Raw genomic sequence first — 13,502 nt, 5'->3', positions numbered from 1 at the left:
AATTTCCAGAAGCTAGATCCTAGTGTAAAAAGTTCTGATCATTTTAATGGCTTTTGCCTTGTAATGTCATATTTTGCTTTCCAAAGGAACAGTTCCTTTTTACAGTGCTAAGGGATATAAGACCACACACATCCCTTTCCAAGCTAGGCTTTTTTAAACATTTAAAATAGAACTCATCCTTGTTTTCAGGTGGCATCTTTTCTGATTATGAGGAAAGAACAAAGCAGATTTGTAAGCCACATTTAGAAGTGACTTACTTTTCCTAGTAAAAGCTAAAAAGAAACATTGCTATGTTAGGCTGCTCATTGCACAAAACCCTGACTTGGCCATTTATATGATATATCTAAACCCTGGCACAGAACCATCAAATGCATTTTTGGTAGGTTGCTTTGAACCCCATCACATCAAATATGAATGCTCTAGTTGGAGCATTCATTATAGTTTTTTGCTGGTACAATGTTGTAGAAATAACATGGAGCTTGCTATATATTCTTAACTCTTTAAAAATTCCTTAGTATGCCTAAGGTGACTGTGTTTCTCTTTGCTTCCTTTGCCCCATTACAGAAATAAAAAATTCAAAAGAAAAGCTGATACAGCTAAGCGCCCCTATTTGAACCTTTTGTCAGGCTTATTTCTTTTACAGCATTGAAAGTTTCCATGGTTCATGTTATCTTAGGAGATCTTGTGAGTTGATCTTGTGAAATGAACCCTTGTGGTCCTTACTCTGGTCTAACTCTTTGTGTCTTATTTTTCACAGTGAACATAAAGATTCTGAAAAGAAACACAAAGAGAAGGAGAAAACCAAACACAAAGATGGAAGCTCAGAAAAGCATAAGGATAAACACAAAGACAGAGACAAGGAAAAACGAAAGGAGGAAAAGGTATAGAACTTTGCAGTGGGGTGTAAAGGGGCACGTGGGCTATACTTTAATGATACCTTCATTGCATAGTAAGATCCCTTGGCTTTGGAGTGAAAAAGTGTACCTGTCAAGAGACTGTAGAGCCAACCTGTATTAAACTATGAAAACTTCTTTGTAAAAAGTGTAAAATGTCAATCCGGGCATGGCATCACACACCTATTATCCCAGCAACTCCTCAAAACCAGCCTTAGTAACTTGGTGAGACCCTGTCTCAAAATAAAAGTGAAAAAGGGACTGGGGATGTGGCTCAGTGGTTAAACGCCCCTGGATTCAATCCTCTGTTTGCCCCACATCCCCCATATAAAAAATAAAAAAAACCAACAATGTAAAATGTCTCTACTTGGTAAATTCAGATACTGAAAAATAGGGAATATAGAACACATCTTCCTTTTCATGCAATTTTCCTGTTCTCAGAGGCATCTGCTATACTGGTTGGTTTTTTTTTTTCTTTCAGAGAAAAAGTGTGTCCCTTTGTGTATGTCTGAAGATTTTTGAAAGATCTTTGATAAATCTAAAAAGTGGAAAGTTGAAGGGGAAAGTAAGAAGGCAGGAAATAGACTATTCTGTTTGATTTGGCTTTAGTTTTCTCTCTATACTATCACGGGCAAATCCTTCAGCAGTGGAATATGTTTATTGGGGAAAAGGGCCCTGCCATTATTTAAAGATAAAAAGTTGCCATTTTGAAGGGAAACCTTTCTTAATCTATTGGACAATTTCACCCAGAAGAATTATGAAAAACAAGTCTTGGGAAAATGTCAGGACCTTTAATTCACTTATTCAGTTTTGTTAACAAGAAGAATAAACCTGGGATCAAGGGTACCCCAAGAGTTGATGCTAAGTATTCTCAAATAAGAGAGTTTTTTCAGAGTTAATCTTTTCAAAGCACTAGTCTGTTGTTTTACCTTTCAGATTAGAGCCTCTGGAGATGCAAAAATAAAGAAGGAGAAGGAAAATGGCTTCTCTAGGTAAGACTCCTCTGCCATATTGGCTTTGCTTTTCCCAGGTGCCCAGCAGACCACCTGTCCATGTGGTAATGTTGTCTGAGCTTGCCCCAAAGATACCAACCTGGTAACCTTGATGGTTCTCAGGAAGTTAGCGTGAGAGGACTTGATCTAAACCAAGTTGAGCATTTCTAGAATGCCAGTTAGTGAGACTGACCAGCATATTTCCCATAAGGTTATTTTGAGTGGAGAAGGTTTGACATGGAGAGATTTTTTAAAAAATATATAAATAATATGTATATTGATTTTTTAGTATGTTTACAAGGCAGCTTCATTACTTGATTCCAGAATATTTTAATCACTCTAAAAAGAATCTCCTTAGTAGTAACTATGGGGTTTCCTGAAAAATTAACTTCCTTGAATTCCTCCATAGGAATATGATAAAGCTCATATATTAAACCTTACTTGACCTATTTTTTTAGAGATAGACATAGATTTGGTAAAAATATATCATTTTCTAAAAGGAAGAGAAAGTGTGCACAATCTAGAGATCTCTTTTTGTATATTTTTGCCCTTATTCTGTTTTATTCATCAACTCCCTAAAATAAGCCCCAAAAAATCCTTCTAGTTTTAAAAACAAAACGAAATACTCCTTCTAGGATCATCATGTATTCTCATTCTCTCCACTGAATAACAGTGGATTTGTTAGATATTTTTGGAAGTGTTTTTATATTGTTGACTAGGACAAAAATGCTTTCTTGGGACTGAACTTTCAGTTTTCTTTAATAAAGTTTTTGCCATGTACTCTAGGCCCTTAGTAGACAAGGAGAAGTGGGTGCCCTCTGCAGGCATGTTTTGTAACTGTTCTTGGAATTCAAAACAGTAAAAGGAAACATCTGAGCTGTAGACTCCCCTAGGAACTCTGACTTCTTAGATAAAGTGAGTGTGTTTCAGAGTGGCTTATCTCTGCCAAGAGACTGCCCAGGACTTTTACTGAACAGAATATGAATAGAGACTCTGGATAGTATATAGTCACAGGTTCATTTTCAGACTTTTAAGATTAGGAGGTTAAAACACACCCTTCTAGGCTTTGGTCTGTGTATTCACTTAGTTGGATTGCTTTCTGGGTTGTCTGTGTGTCTGTAGAGAATCCAGCTGCTTCACTAGAATGCAGTTTTCTGGTTAGTTTTATGATTCAGGCCTAGAAACCCTTCTCACATGTTTTTAACTTTACCCTCGACCATCCTAGAATCTGGCATTTATTTAACTAGTTAGGTAACTAACTAGTTAGGTAATGGCAGTGTTTCTTACCTTCTAGACCCTTGGAACTTTTGTCAGTGATTAGGGTGGGAGGGGGAATAGCTGTAAAGTAAGGAGTATGCTAAAATAAGGAGAGCTAATCTCTTTAAACATTCAAATTCTATCACAAGCAAAGGGATCCATTATGCTTTTGGCAGGGGGAGGGGGATACATTGTCTTAAAATCTATGAATATGCTTTATAGCTGAGTCTGGATGCTCATCCCTTAGCCCCATCCTTTTATATATGATGACTTTTTAGAAAGGCCATTTGCTGAATTAAAGACAGCAAGATTCTGAAGGATGTGCCTGATCAGGGACAAGACACGTTTCCAAGACACTGGGTTTTGGTCCCTTTGAGGTTTTCTTTTTGTATTTAAATTTTGAAAAACTTGTTCCTTCATATTTTTGGCTAGAGATAATCGTCTAACAGGATCATCTTTATATTCAGAAGGTGAAATCTTAACAAAAACTGGTGAGGCATTTTCTTTGTATAAAGTAAACCTAAGCAGGTTGAGGTGTGAATAGATTTAATTGAGAATGGCTTCAGTTTGGTTTGGGCCTTCTCATTTATAGAACTCACTCTGCTTTTGTTGTAACTTTATCAGCCATGTTATGTTTCCATGTAACTTAATATACATATATTATTACTGCAGATTTTTGGATCTTTAAGATGCCACGCTCAGAAAACCAATTTTTATTCCTTTCCTGGTATTAAAGCTATATTTTAGCTTTGGTGTGCTACAGTAATCAGTTCAGGTTATCGGATATATAGTGAATCCCTTATTTAAATTAAAAAAAAAAAAAGTTTATTCCAGTGGTGGTTTTGAACCTGTTGGCAAAGGTAACTAAGATATAGTGGGGAAAAAATATTGACTTGGAACAAGCAGTCCTGATCCTGAATCTGGATACTATCTGCTTGTCTGTAAAGTGAGAAGAAACCTACCCACTACACAAGATTATAGTGAGAATTAAATGAGAAAAGTTGCTCATGAAAAATAATTTTTCTTATGTACATTGTTATCCTTATATTAGCTCCTTTTCAGTGAGATGATGTATGACTACTTTGGGGTTTTCGTTTGTTTTTTTTAAATACTGCTTTGTATTTAATGTACTGTAAGTATTCTAGCTCTCAATAACTAGTTCCCCTCCCTCCATTAGCCCACCACGAATTAAAGACGAACCTGAGGATGATGGCTATTTTGCTTCTCCTAAAGAGGACATAAAGCCATTAAAGAGACCTCGAGATGAGGATGAGTGAGTATTTCTCCATACTTTGACTTGGGGAGCAGGGGGGATGTTAAATGAAATGAACTTTGTTTCTGAAAACGAAAAACGTTTAAAGAGTGAATGTGACGTATGTGTATAATGTACAGAGAAACTGTATTAATTGGCTTGTACTCATTTGGAATTTGCAGGCAATAGACTGGGTAATTGATTCTCTTGAAATTATGAGAGGTGGCTTGTACTCATTTGGAATTTGCAGGCAATAGACTGGGTAATTGATTCTCTTGAAATTATGAGAGGTGGGGTTTGCTAAGCAAATACATAGTATACCTAAGGTTTACATGGAATATAAGTTTTTCTTATTAAAAAGGTAGTGCATATTTATTGTAGAAAATTCAAATAATACAGAATCAATAAGGGATATTTAAATTATTTAAGTTACTTTATCATCACCTTCCTACCACAGATAAAGAAATTTCTCCTAGGGATTAAACCTTTCAGTAAATTCTAAGTGAAGTTTCAGTGTATAGAGGTTTAATAAAACTGCTGTCTCTTAAAATGTTATTTAAGGCTTATATACCTGTATTTCAAAGTTCATTCAAATTAAATTCTGTTCACTAGTTTCAATATTACATAGTTTACTATCTCTAAGAATCTACAAAGGATGTATGATAGAAAGTGGATGAAATGGGAGAAGATAGATACTTAACAAATTCATTTGATACAGAATTTCTTTCCAGCAAGTTATTCCTGAGTGACAGCCATTGTGCTATTCATTTGGTTCCCAGACTTCCTTGTGATAGTGGGGTCTATTTCATATATGTGTTCTACTACCCTGTTTCATTCCAAGGCCTGTGTGTAGTGTAAGTTGTTTCTTTTGTTCTGTAATTATTGATCCTTGGTCTGGCCTTCTTTTACTCTCTCCACTCCTGTAGAATGACCAGCCAAGAATAACAGCAGTCACCTGCCATGGAGGCTTCCAAGAGTTTGGAGGTCCTAATCCTGTGGGTGGGAACTTCTGAGTCATAACTGCATATTCTTGTTCTCCTTTCTAGCGCTGACTATAAACCTAAGAAAATCAAAACAGAAGATATCAAGAAGGAGAAGAAACGAAAACTAGAGGAAGAAGAGGTTAGTAAGGAGTCTACTTATACCTTTTGGGGATTGATTTTGGAAGTGGGAATTTTCCATAAAACAACTTCTGAAGGTAAATGAGTCGTAGGAATTTATTGGTTTGTAGTAGTGGTGACATTAGGAAAAAATTTCACACGCAAGTGGTGGCTGTGGCATTGTTTGGGTTGACCTCTCTAAGCCCCCAAAGTATCTTAACCAGAATCTGCAGATTCTGGATTTGTCTTCCTGAGTATCTACCTATAGGTTTGCTGCATTTAAAGTCCTTTAATAGGTTCCTCCTTGGATGTAGGATAAAATCCAATCTCTCAACCACAACTTCCCTCAACCTGGCCCTTGCATCTTGTGCCTGGTTTCATCTTATTCTTGAGCTCACCTCCTAGCTACACTGGCCTTTGTTTCTTTTGTTACCAAATTCTTCTGTGCTTCATAGCTTTATGTAGCACTTGCTGTTCCTTCTGTCTGGAGCACACATGTTCTCCTCCCTGTTTCTTCTGGCTTATAACCTTCCTTAAAATCTCAGTTCAGTTCAAGTACTTTTCCAAGGAGTCTATTTGATGCTTATGGTAGATAGATACAAAATATAATAAGTTGTTTCCTCCTTCTGACACTTCTGATTTCTTACATTAAAAAGTTATTAGGAAATAATTAAAGAACAAATGCACAGGTGTTTTAAACATGTTCTCCCAAGAAAAGGGGTTGTGTAAATTCTTAGCTCTTTAGCTGCATTTGAGATTAGCTGCTGTTGGGCAAAATGGTTCACAAGCATGAGGTGGACAGTTTGAAGCACTAGCAGTGAAGATAAAGGGTAGCAAGTCTTAAGAGCAGTTTATCATCTTTGTAAAAATAATTAAATGAAATAGATGCTTACTATGTGCCAGATACTATTTTGCATGCTTCGTATGTGTATTGTTTCATTTCATTCTTACAGCAGCTATTAAGAGATGCAAAGCCCCTACTGTTATCGTCATTCAGCAGATGTAGAAACTGAGGAATAGAGAGGTTGAATCATTTGTCAGAGGTCACATAGCTACTAAGTGGTAAAGGCAGGATTTGGTCCCCTGCTGATTCCAGAGCCAGCACGCTAGCTGCTGTGTGGGACTGCTGATCCTTTTAACTCCATAAGGGGAAAGAAGATAGGTCTTTAATGGAATCGTATTTTAAAATATTGACGAAGTTAGCTTAAGTTAGAGGAAATCAGGTTCTGAATTAAGGAAATTGTAGTTTTTCTGTTTTAGTCTGTTCTGGGCAGAAGTTCAAGTTAATGAGAACCAGTTCAGGGAATTGAGAGTAAAACGATGAGTAATGATTATGGTAGTCAGTTACTCCACTTTCATGTAAATAATCAGTAGAAACCAGTAAAAAGAAATGTAAAGCTTGAGCTCTTCATGCATTGTCTTACTTTTATGTTTACATTGCATTTATGCAAAATAATAACTTTTCTCTGAATTTTTAAACTACTTGGAAAAAGGAATGGTTAACAACTTGTTGTTTAGTAGCCTTATAAGAAAAAAAATGCAGGCTATAAGATTGTATTAATTAATGCCTAGTCTTAATGTGGCGGGGACCCAGATGACAAAATCTGTCATTAAACCTTACATGCTGGCTGTGGGGGTTTTGTTGTTGTGTTTCTGGGAATTGTTCTGAAGTCTCCCAGTGACTGCTTATCACAATTAGAGACTTGAAAATATACAATGTAGCCAGTTGTTTCCTGATAGGACCACCTGCATGCTTATTTAGAAGCTGTTAAGAGAATGTCTTAACTGGAAAACATTTCCCTTTCCTGTGGTATGTTTCAGCCTAAAGAGTAAACATTATCTGATTAAAGTGATCCTTTAGTACCTTCTCCTCCCACACATATTTACACATTTATATTTCCCATTCGTACTTTAAATATGTGTAGTACTATAGCTTTCCCCTTCCCTTTACCCTAAAAGGCATTTGCTTATAGACCTTGAGTTTATCCCTGTCCTGATTGCCATCCTGTCATGTAGTCCTGGAATATTTATTCCACTCATTACCATGAATCACATTCTGTTATTTTTCTCATAAACTTGGGCTCTCCTTGTGGTCAGTCATAGCTGTATGACCTTGATAAAGTGGCATAACCTCTGTTTCAAAGTTGGTTATAGTCAGAAGTCAAACCAAATTGTCTAGACAATTCTTTCCAGTTCTGCCATCCCATAATTGATTTTAAGATTATTCAAAACCACTTTCCATTGCTAAATAAAATTTGTTGAGTAAAAAGTTAAATTGTGTCAAATAGGTAGGACAAAGGAAAAGATTCTTCTAAAGAGTTCAAGTCCTGTTGAGTGGGACCACCACCTGTTGAGTATCACATTTTTGTTTGGGTGTGTGTTTTGAGATTTGTCTTCCTGTATTGGTGAGTTGCACTCAAACCTATGTTTGATGCTTTTTTATTATACTACCATGATCAGCTCATATATTTATAGTTGAAAGAAGAGGCATAAAGAAATAGCACCATAAGAAGCAGTACTCATTTTTAGACCTCCAAAATATTTGTGTATACAAGCAGTAGCGATAGAAAGTATTCCCCAATGAATTGGAATTTCCTTTCAAATTGAATACTAAATATCTAATGCATGACCTTCTATACGTGTTACTTGATTATATTTGAAAAGATTGTAAGTTAAGTAGATTTTAAAGATAAGTGAGGAAACAAGTTTGGAAAGTACACTGGGATTACTTTCTGCAGTAGTGCTTTTCCAAACTCCCCTGAGGTTTAAAAATATAGTTTCCCAGGCTCTTCCCCTGCAGAACGAGTGTTTTTAACTACTTTCCTGTGTTTGTCAGGGAGTTTTGGGAAGTAACTGCTCATTTGTGGAGTAGCAGTAAATTTTCTTCATCTGTGGAGAGAGTATTGGAAATCGGATCCTCTCCAGTTCTGATATTCTATGATTATAGTTTTTCTTCCTAATGGCTCCCAAAAACTGCTTCTGGAAGTGTGATCAGTTCTTATTTAAGTGCTTTCTCACCATATTTCTTTGTAGGATGGTAAATTGAAAAAACCCAAGAATAAAGATAAAGATAAAAAAGTTCCTGAGCCAGATAACAAGAAAAAGAAGCCGAAGAAAGAAGAGGAGCAGAAATGGAAATGGTAACCTCTCAGCACTGGGTTAAGATGTCAGGGCTTTTATTGCACAACCTAATTAAGTAAGAGTATTGAGTTATTAAAGGTAACATTCTGACATTTGGGGGAAGATACTTAAAAGAATCTCCAGAATAATAATCTGAAGTAAGTTTTCCAGGTTCTTAGTGAAATCATTAACTAGCTCTAAAATTGTTGGATTTCAAAACTGGATTCCACTCATTGAACAGAATGGAAACTTAGTTTATGAACAAAGTGCACATGCATTTATTTATTTCTTTGAAATTAAATTTACTTTTTCACTGACGCATAAAAACAAAAAAATTTACATGTTACTAGATAACATGAATCTTTGATACATGTATACATTGAATGATGTTTAAATCAGATTAAACAAATCTAAAATATCGTTTCCTTATGGTAAGAAATTTCAGTATTTTTTTTCTAGCTTTTTGAACTTTACAGTTCATTATTGGTATTATAAATTCTCTTAAAATGATAGGGAAAGTTATTCTACAAATTATGTTGGGAAAACTGCCTTTCTTAAAATAACAATGAAACTTCCACAAGAAAACCTGGAAGAATAATTGTGTAATTGTAGAATAGTGAAGATCTTTTGAAGTAGAACATAACCAGAACCATAAAGAAATGATTTATAAATTTGATACATTAAAATTGAAATTTTTCATGTGGCAAACAGCTTCATGACATTAAAAAAAAACCTTCAAGGAATATATTTGTAATACAAAGGTGTAGTATTTCAATATGAAAAAAGAAAAGCTCTTTTAAGAGAAATATAAAGAGAAAAACCAGTTTATTAAAGAAAATAAATGTTAATAAACATCATAACTTAAAGAACTCAAAGATGAAAAAAATGAGACATCTTTTTGTTCAGTGCCCCTCAGATTGGAAAGATTAATAAGTAAAAGTATCGAAGATTGTGAACGTGAGAAATAGGCATTCTTCTCTGTAGGAGTGAAGGTTCAAATGTATTCATGGAAGCCAGGTTAGCAAAAACAGTTTACTTTTGAGATGTATGTTTAGGTATGGAACTTTTAGAATTTTAAAATAGACACATTTTTAATGCTTATTTTTCTTAAAATTTTGTTTTTATTGTATCAATAATATGTGATTGATATTTATATTGAAAAAAATTCAGGTGATCGTGAGGCTTATGGGTTAGAACATAAACCTTTGTTTCTTTTCTCTATTCCTACTTTCCATCTTGGAGTATCTTTATAATCCCAGTTTGCTGTGTGGTTTACAGCCCATTTGTACATGCTTGCTATAACTTTTATCATTAGAATAGTGATGTCCTCAGCACCCCTGAGGAAGTAGAAAGAGTAGTACCTATGGAGATTTCTGGGAGCAGCAGCACAGAAATGTTTCCACACAGTGACAACTGTGTGATTGGCCTGTTGGTGGGACATCTTGGTTAAAAGTGAAGTGTAGAAAAGGATAACAGCAATAGGAAACCTCAGCCTTTCCAGAAGTGAAGAGTAGAAGGCAAAGGAACGTGGTTTTATTTTCCTTGTTTTTATTTCATTTTCTCTTTGGAACTAATCAAAGGTTTTTAGTGGTCTTCCCCAGAGTTTGTTCATAGAATAGTGAAAGGTTTTTATAACCTTTAATAAAAAAACAATTTTAAAAAATAAACAAATGATTGTGTAAATCAGGGGTATTATTGGGAGTCATGAGAATGGTGAATTAGTCTGTTGCATCTCTCCAGGGTTCTGTTGTGGGTACTTAATAAGTGATTGTTGGATGTACTTGTCATTAGGAGCTCCTTGATGTGTCTCTTCTCTTGGAGCTTGAGCTCAAGACAATGAACTCTTATCTTAGTCCAGCCCATGTGTGTAGAATTAGGTGCCCTTGAAGGGTCTAATAACCTTATTTTGGCTTTGCCATTGAAATCCTCATCAGTGTTGCCACACATTACTTCTGAGAAACCTTGACTCTGGTTTTTATTCTTGTTTTGGCTTGAAGTGGAGGAGTTGGCTAGTCTTGAACTAAATAAAGGTGGTTGGTTTGGGAATGAGCAGTTATTTGCTAGTTTTCTCAAGTTGGATCGTTCTACTTTGCACATTCTTTTCAAGCAAAGTGCCTGATGGCACACTCTGTTTGTATGTATAGACTCTCTATTTTTATGGATTAATGACTTTCTGACCAATTGCCCATTGAACTCTAATGTTCTCATGGACTTCCAGACCAAAATTGACCAAGTTGGGGAACTGAAAACGGCAAATATTCTCATTTTTGCTCTTCCTCTTGCTATCCCACCAAAAGAATCACACACTTCACCAGCTTGACAAATGCACAGATCTTTTTGCCTTCCTCCAGCATTTTCAGATACGTTGTTCTTGACCAAAAGGGGGTGGCGTGGCTTATTCTGATCCTTATCTCCCTACGGTTTGGTAGTTATGGGGGTGAGAAAATGGTCCAGGCCCCTCTGCGTTCCTCTGCTTTGTCATATCTTCCCAATAAAACCAGTGTTACAAATGGTGGCACTGACCCATTCATGAAAATCTATGTGACCCAGTTGAACCTGTTTTTGACTGTTACCCACTATAGTTATAGGGTTTCAGCTCTGTGTTAAAGCACACTTTGTTATCAGGGATGACCTGTTGAAACTAAGTCTCAAGGTAATTCTAAACAGTTGATGCTTCACAAAGAGATTTTAAAAACTGGGGTGTTTATTGCAGATATTAGGTGTGACTTTAAGTGGAATTTCAAGTCTCTTAGCAAAGGGATAATGTAAGAAATTAGAAGTATAATGTAAGGAATTAGTTCTTGAAAAGATCAGGACTCATGAATACCTAAGTTACATGATTGTAAGAAACTTAAGGAATATGATTATTGATATCCTTTTATCAGAGAAATTGCCCTTAATTCCAGAGGTTAGCTTCCAGATAGCTGTATTGTCTTTTTTCTGATTTTTTAAAAAAATTATACTAATTTTACAGTGCACTTCGAAATGCTTATTAACCCCAAAGGAACTTAATTTCAAGAAGCTTGTGGAATTTACTTCCCTATCTTATACACATTTCTAGCATTTTCTCACCTTTCCTTTTTAAAGCAAATTTTATTATAAACTTTTGCTACATAACTTGTGGTTTATAAGTCGAGCCACCACAGAGAAGGCATTTTGATGTCTAAGTTCATAGTTTTCTCAATAGGGGTTGAGGGCCCAAGTATGGATTAGAGGTTCAAAAGGTCAACACTGTTCAATACATCAGTTCAATACATCAGTTTATTGGAGCATATGTTCTTTATGTTTAATTTGAAGTTTAATGTTCAATGATTCGTTGAATCTTTATTTGCTTAAATGATAAAAAAGTTGTCGTAGGTCCTCAAGAAAAACCTTGTTGAAGTTGGAGGAATTGTAAAAACATTATGAAGTCTAAATTTAGAAACAGTGGGTTTGAGGAGAAGAATGGAGCCAAGTCCTGACTGCATTAGGGAAAACATGGCATTCTGAGTTCCCTCAGTTATTGTGGGACTGCTCCAACAGATAAGTTCCTTGCAAATGCTTTCACATACATTTATACATGAATTTATATTCTCTCTGATTTGAAGAGTAATAAACTCTGGGGTTGGGTGAGTTCCTGCATCCAGGCCTTCCTTTGCAACAACTTAGTAGGAAGATCGTGCCAGTTTCCTACCTGTATTGGTAAAGTGGTAGATTGATTATGGAAGATCTTTAAGATTTTATTAAATCTTTTAAAAATTTTTGAATCTTTATTTTCAAAAGATGATTTAAATGTGTATTTAAAATACACCAACATAAAATTTACTATCATAATTATTTCTAAACATACAGTTCTGTAGCATTAAGTATATTTATATTCTTGTATACCATGATCACCACCACCCATCTCCAGAACTCCTTTTATCTTGCAAATCTGAAACTTTGAACTTTTGAACTCATTGTACCTAATTTTCATTTCCCCCTATGCCCCGGCCCCCTGCAGTTACCTTTCTGCTTTCTGAGTCTATGAATTTGACCATTCTGGGTACTTCATATAAGTGGATTATATAGTATTTATATTTGTGACTAGCTTATTTTACCTAACAAAATGTCCTGAAAGTTCATCCATGTTGTATCATGCTTCAGAATTTCCTTCCCTTTTTTGGCTGAATAATACTCCATTGTATGTATATACCACATTTTGTTGATCCATTCATCTGTTCAAGGATACTTGGGTTGTTTTTACATTTTGACTGTAGCACATAGTGCTGCAAGTATTTGATCGAATTCCCGTTTTTAGTTTTTGTTTTTGTTTTTTTGTGGGGAGTGGAGGGTGGTATTCCTAGGGATAAAATTACTTAGGTCATTTGGTAATTCTGTTTAGTTTTTTGAGGAACTGCCCTACTATTTTACAAATGACTGGACCAGAATGCCCAAGGGTTCTATTTTATCCACATCCCTACCTAGCTTGTCATTTTTAAAAGTTTATTGCCATCCTAATGGGTATGAGTGGTATCTCATTGTGGTTTGATTTGCATTTAAGAAACCATGCATCCCTATGTTACTCAGGCTGTCCTTGAACTCCTATGCTCAAGTGATCTTTCAGTTTCTAAGTATCTGGGACTAAAAGTATGTGCCACTGTGCCGGGCGAGGAGTTCTTTGTATATTCTGGATATTAGGCTAATCACGTGTGATTTTCAGATGTTTATTCTATTCTGAGAATATGTCTATTTATTGAATATGTCCATTGATGAGTGGACACTTTTAATTCTCATGTAGTCCAACTTATTTTTCTTTTTGTTACTCTCGTTTTTCATTGCCAAATCCAAAGTTGTGAAATTTTTTCCTTATAATTTCTTCTAAAATAGTTTTTATAGTTTTAGCACTTATAGTTAGGTCTTTGGCCCA

The 13,502-nt window shown here is 35.4% G+C and overlaps 1 protein-coding gene across 1 annotated transcript in view; it reads left to right on the top strand.

Moving 5' to 3' along the window:
* The window catches only part of Top1 (DNA topoisomerase I), an 86,251-nt gene that overhangs the window by 39,489 nt on the left and 33,260 nt on the right, over nt 1-13,502 (top strand). Inside the window, exons 4-8 of the mRNA XM_047542587.1 lie at nt 758-881; nt 1,830-1,885; nt 4,320-4,415; nt 5,441-5,516; nt 8,528-8,634. Of these exons, the coding sequence (XP_047398543.1) occupies nt 758-881; nt 1,830-1,885; nt 4,320-4,415; nt 5,441-5,516; nt 8,528-8,634 (459 nt within the window). The remainder of the gene's footprint in view (nt 1-757; nt 882-1,829; nt 1,886-4,319; nt 4,416-5,440; nt 5,517-8,527; nt 8,635-13,502) is intronic.

Source organism: Sciurus carolinensis, chromosome 2 (genome assembly GCF_902686445.1).
Source record: "Sciurus carolinensis chromosome 2, mSciCar1.2, whole genome shotgun sequence".
NCBI lineage: Eukaryota > Metazoa > Chordata > Mammalia > Rodentia > Sciuridae > Sciurus > Sciurus carolinensis.
The sequence above is the reverse complement of the archived record's forward strand: the minus strand, read 5'-3'. Positions and strand labels throughout refer to the sequence as shown.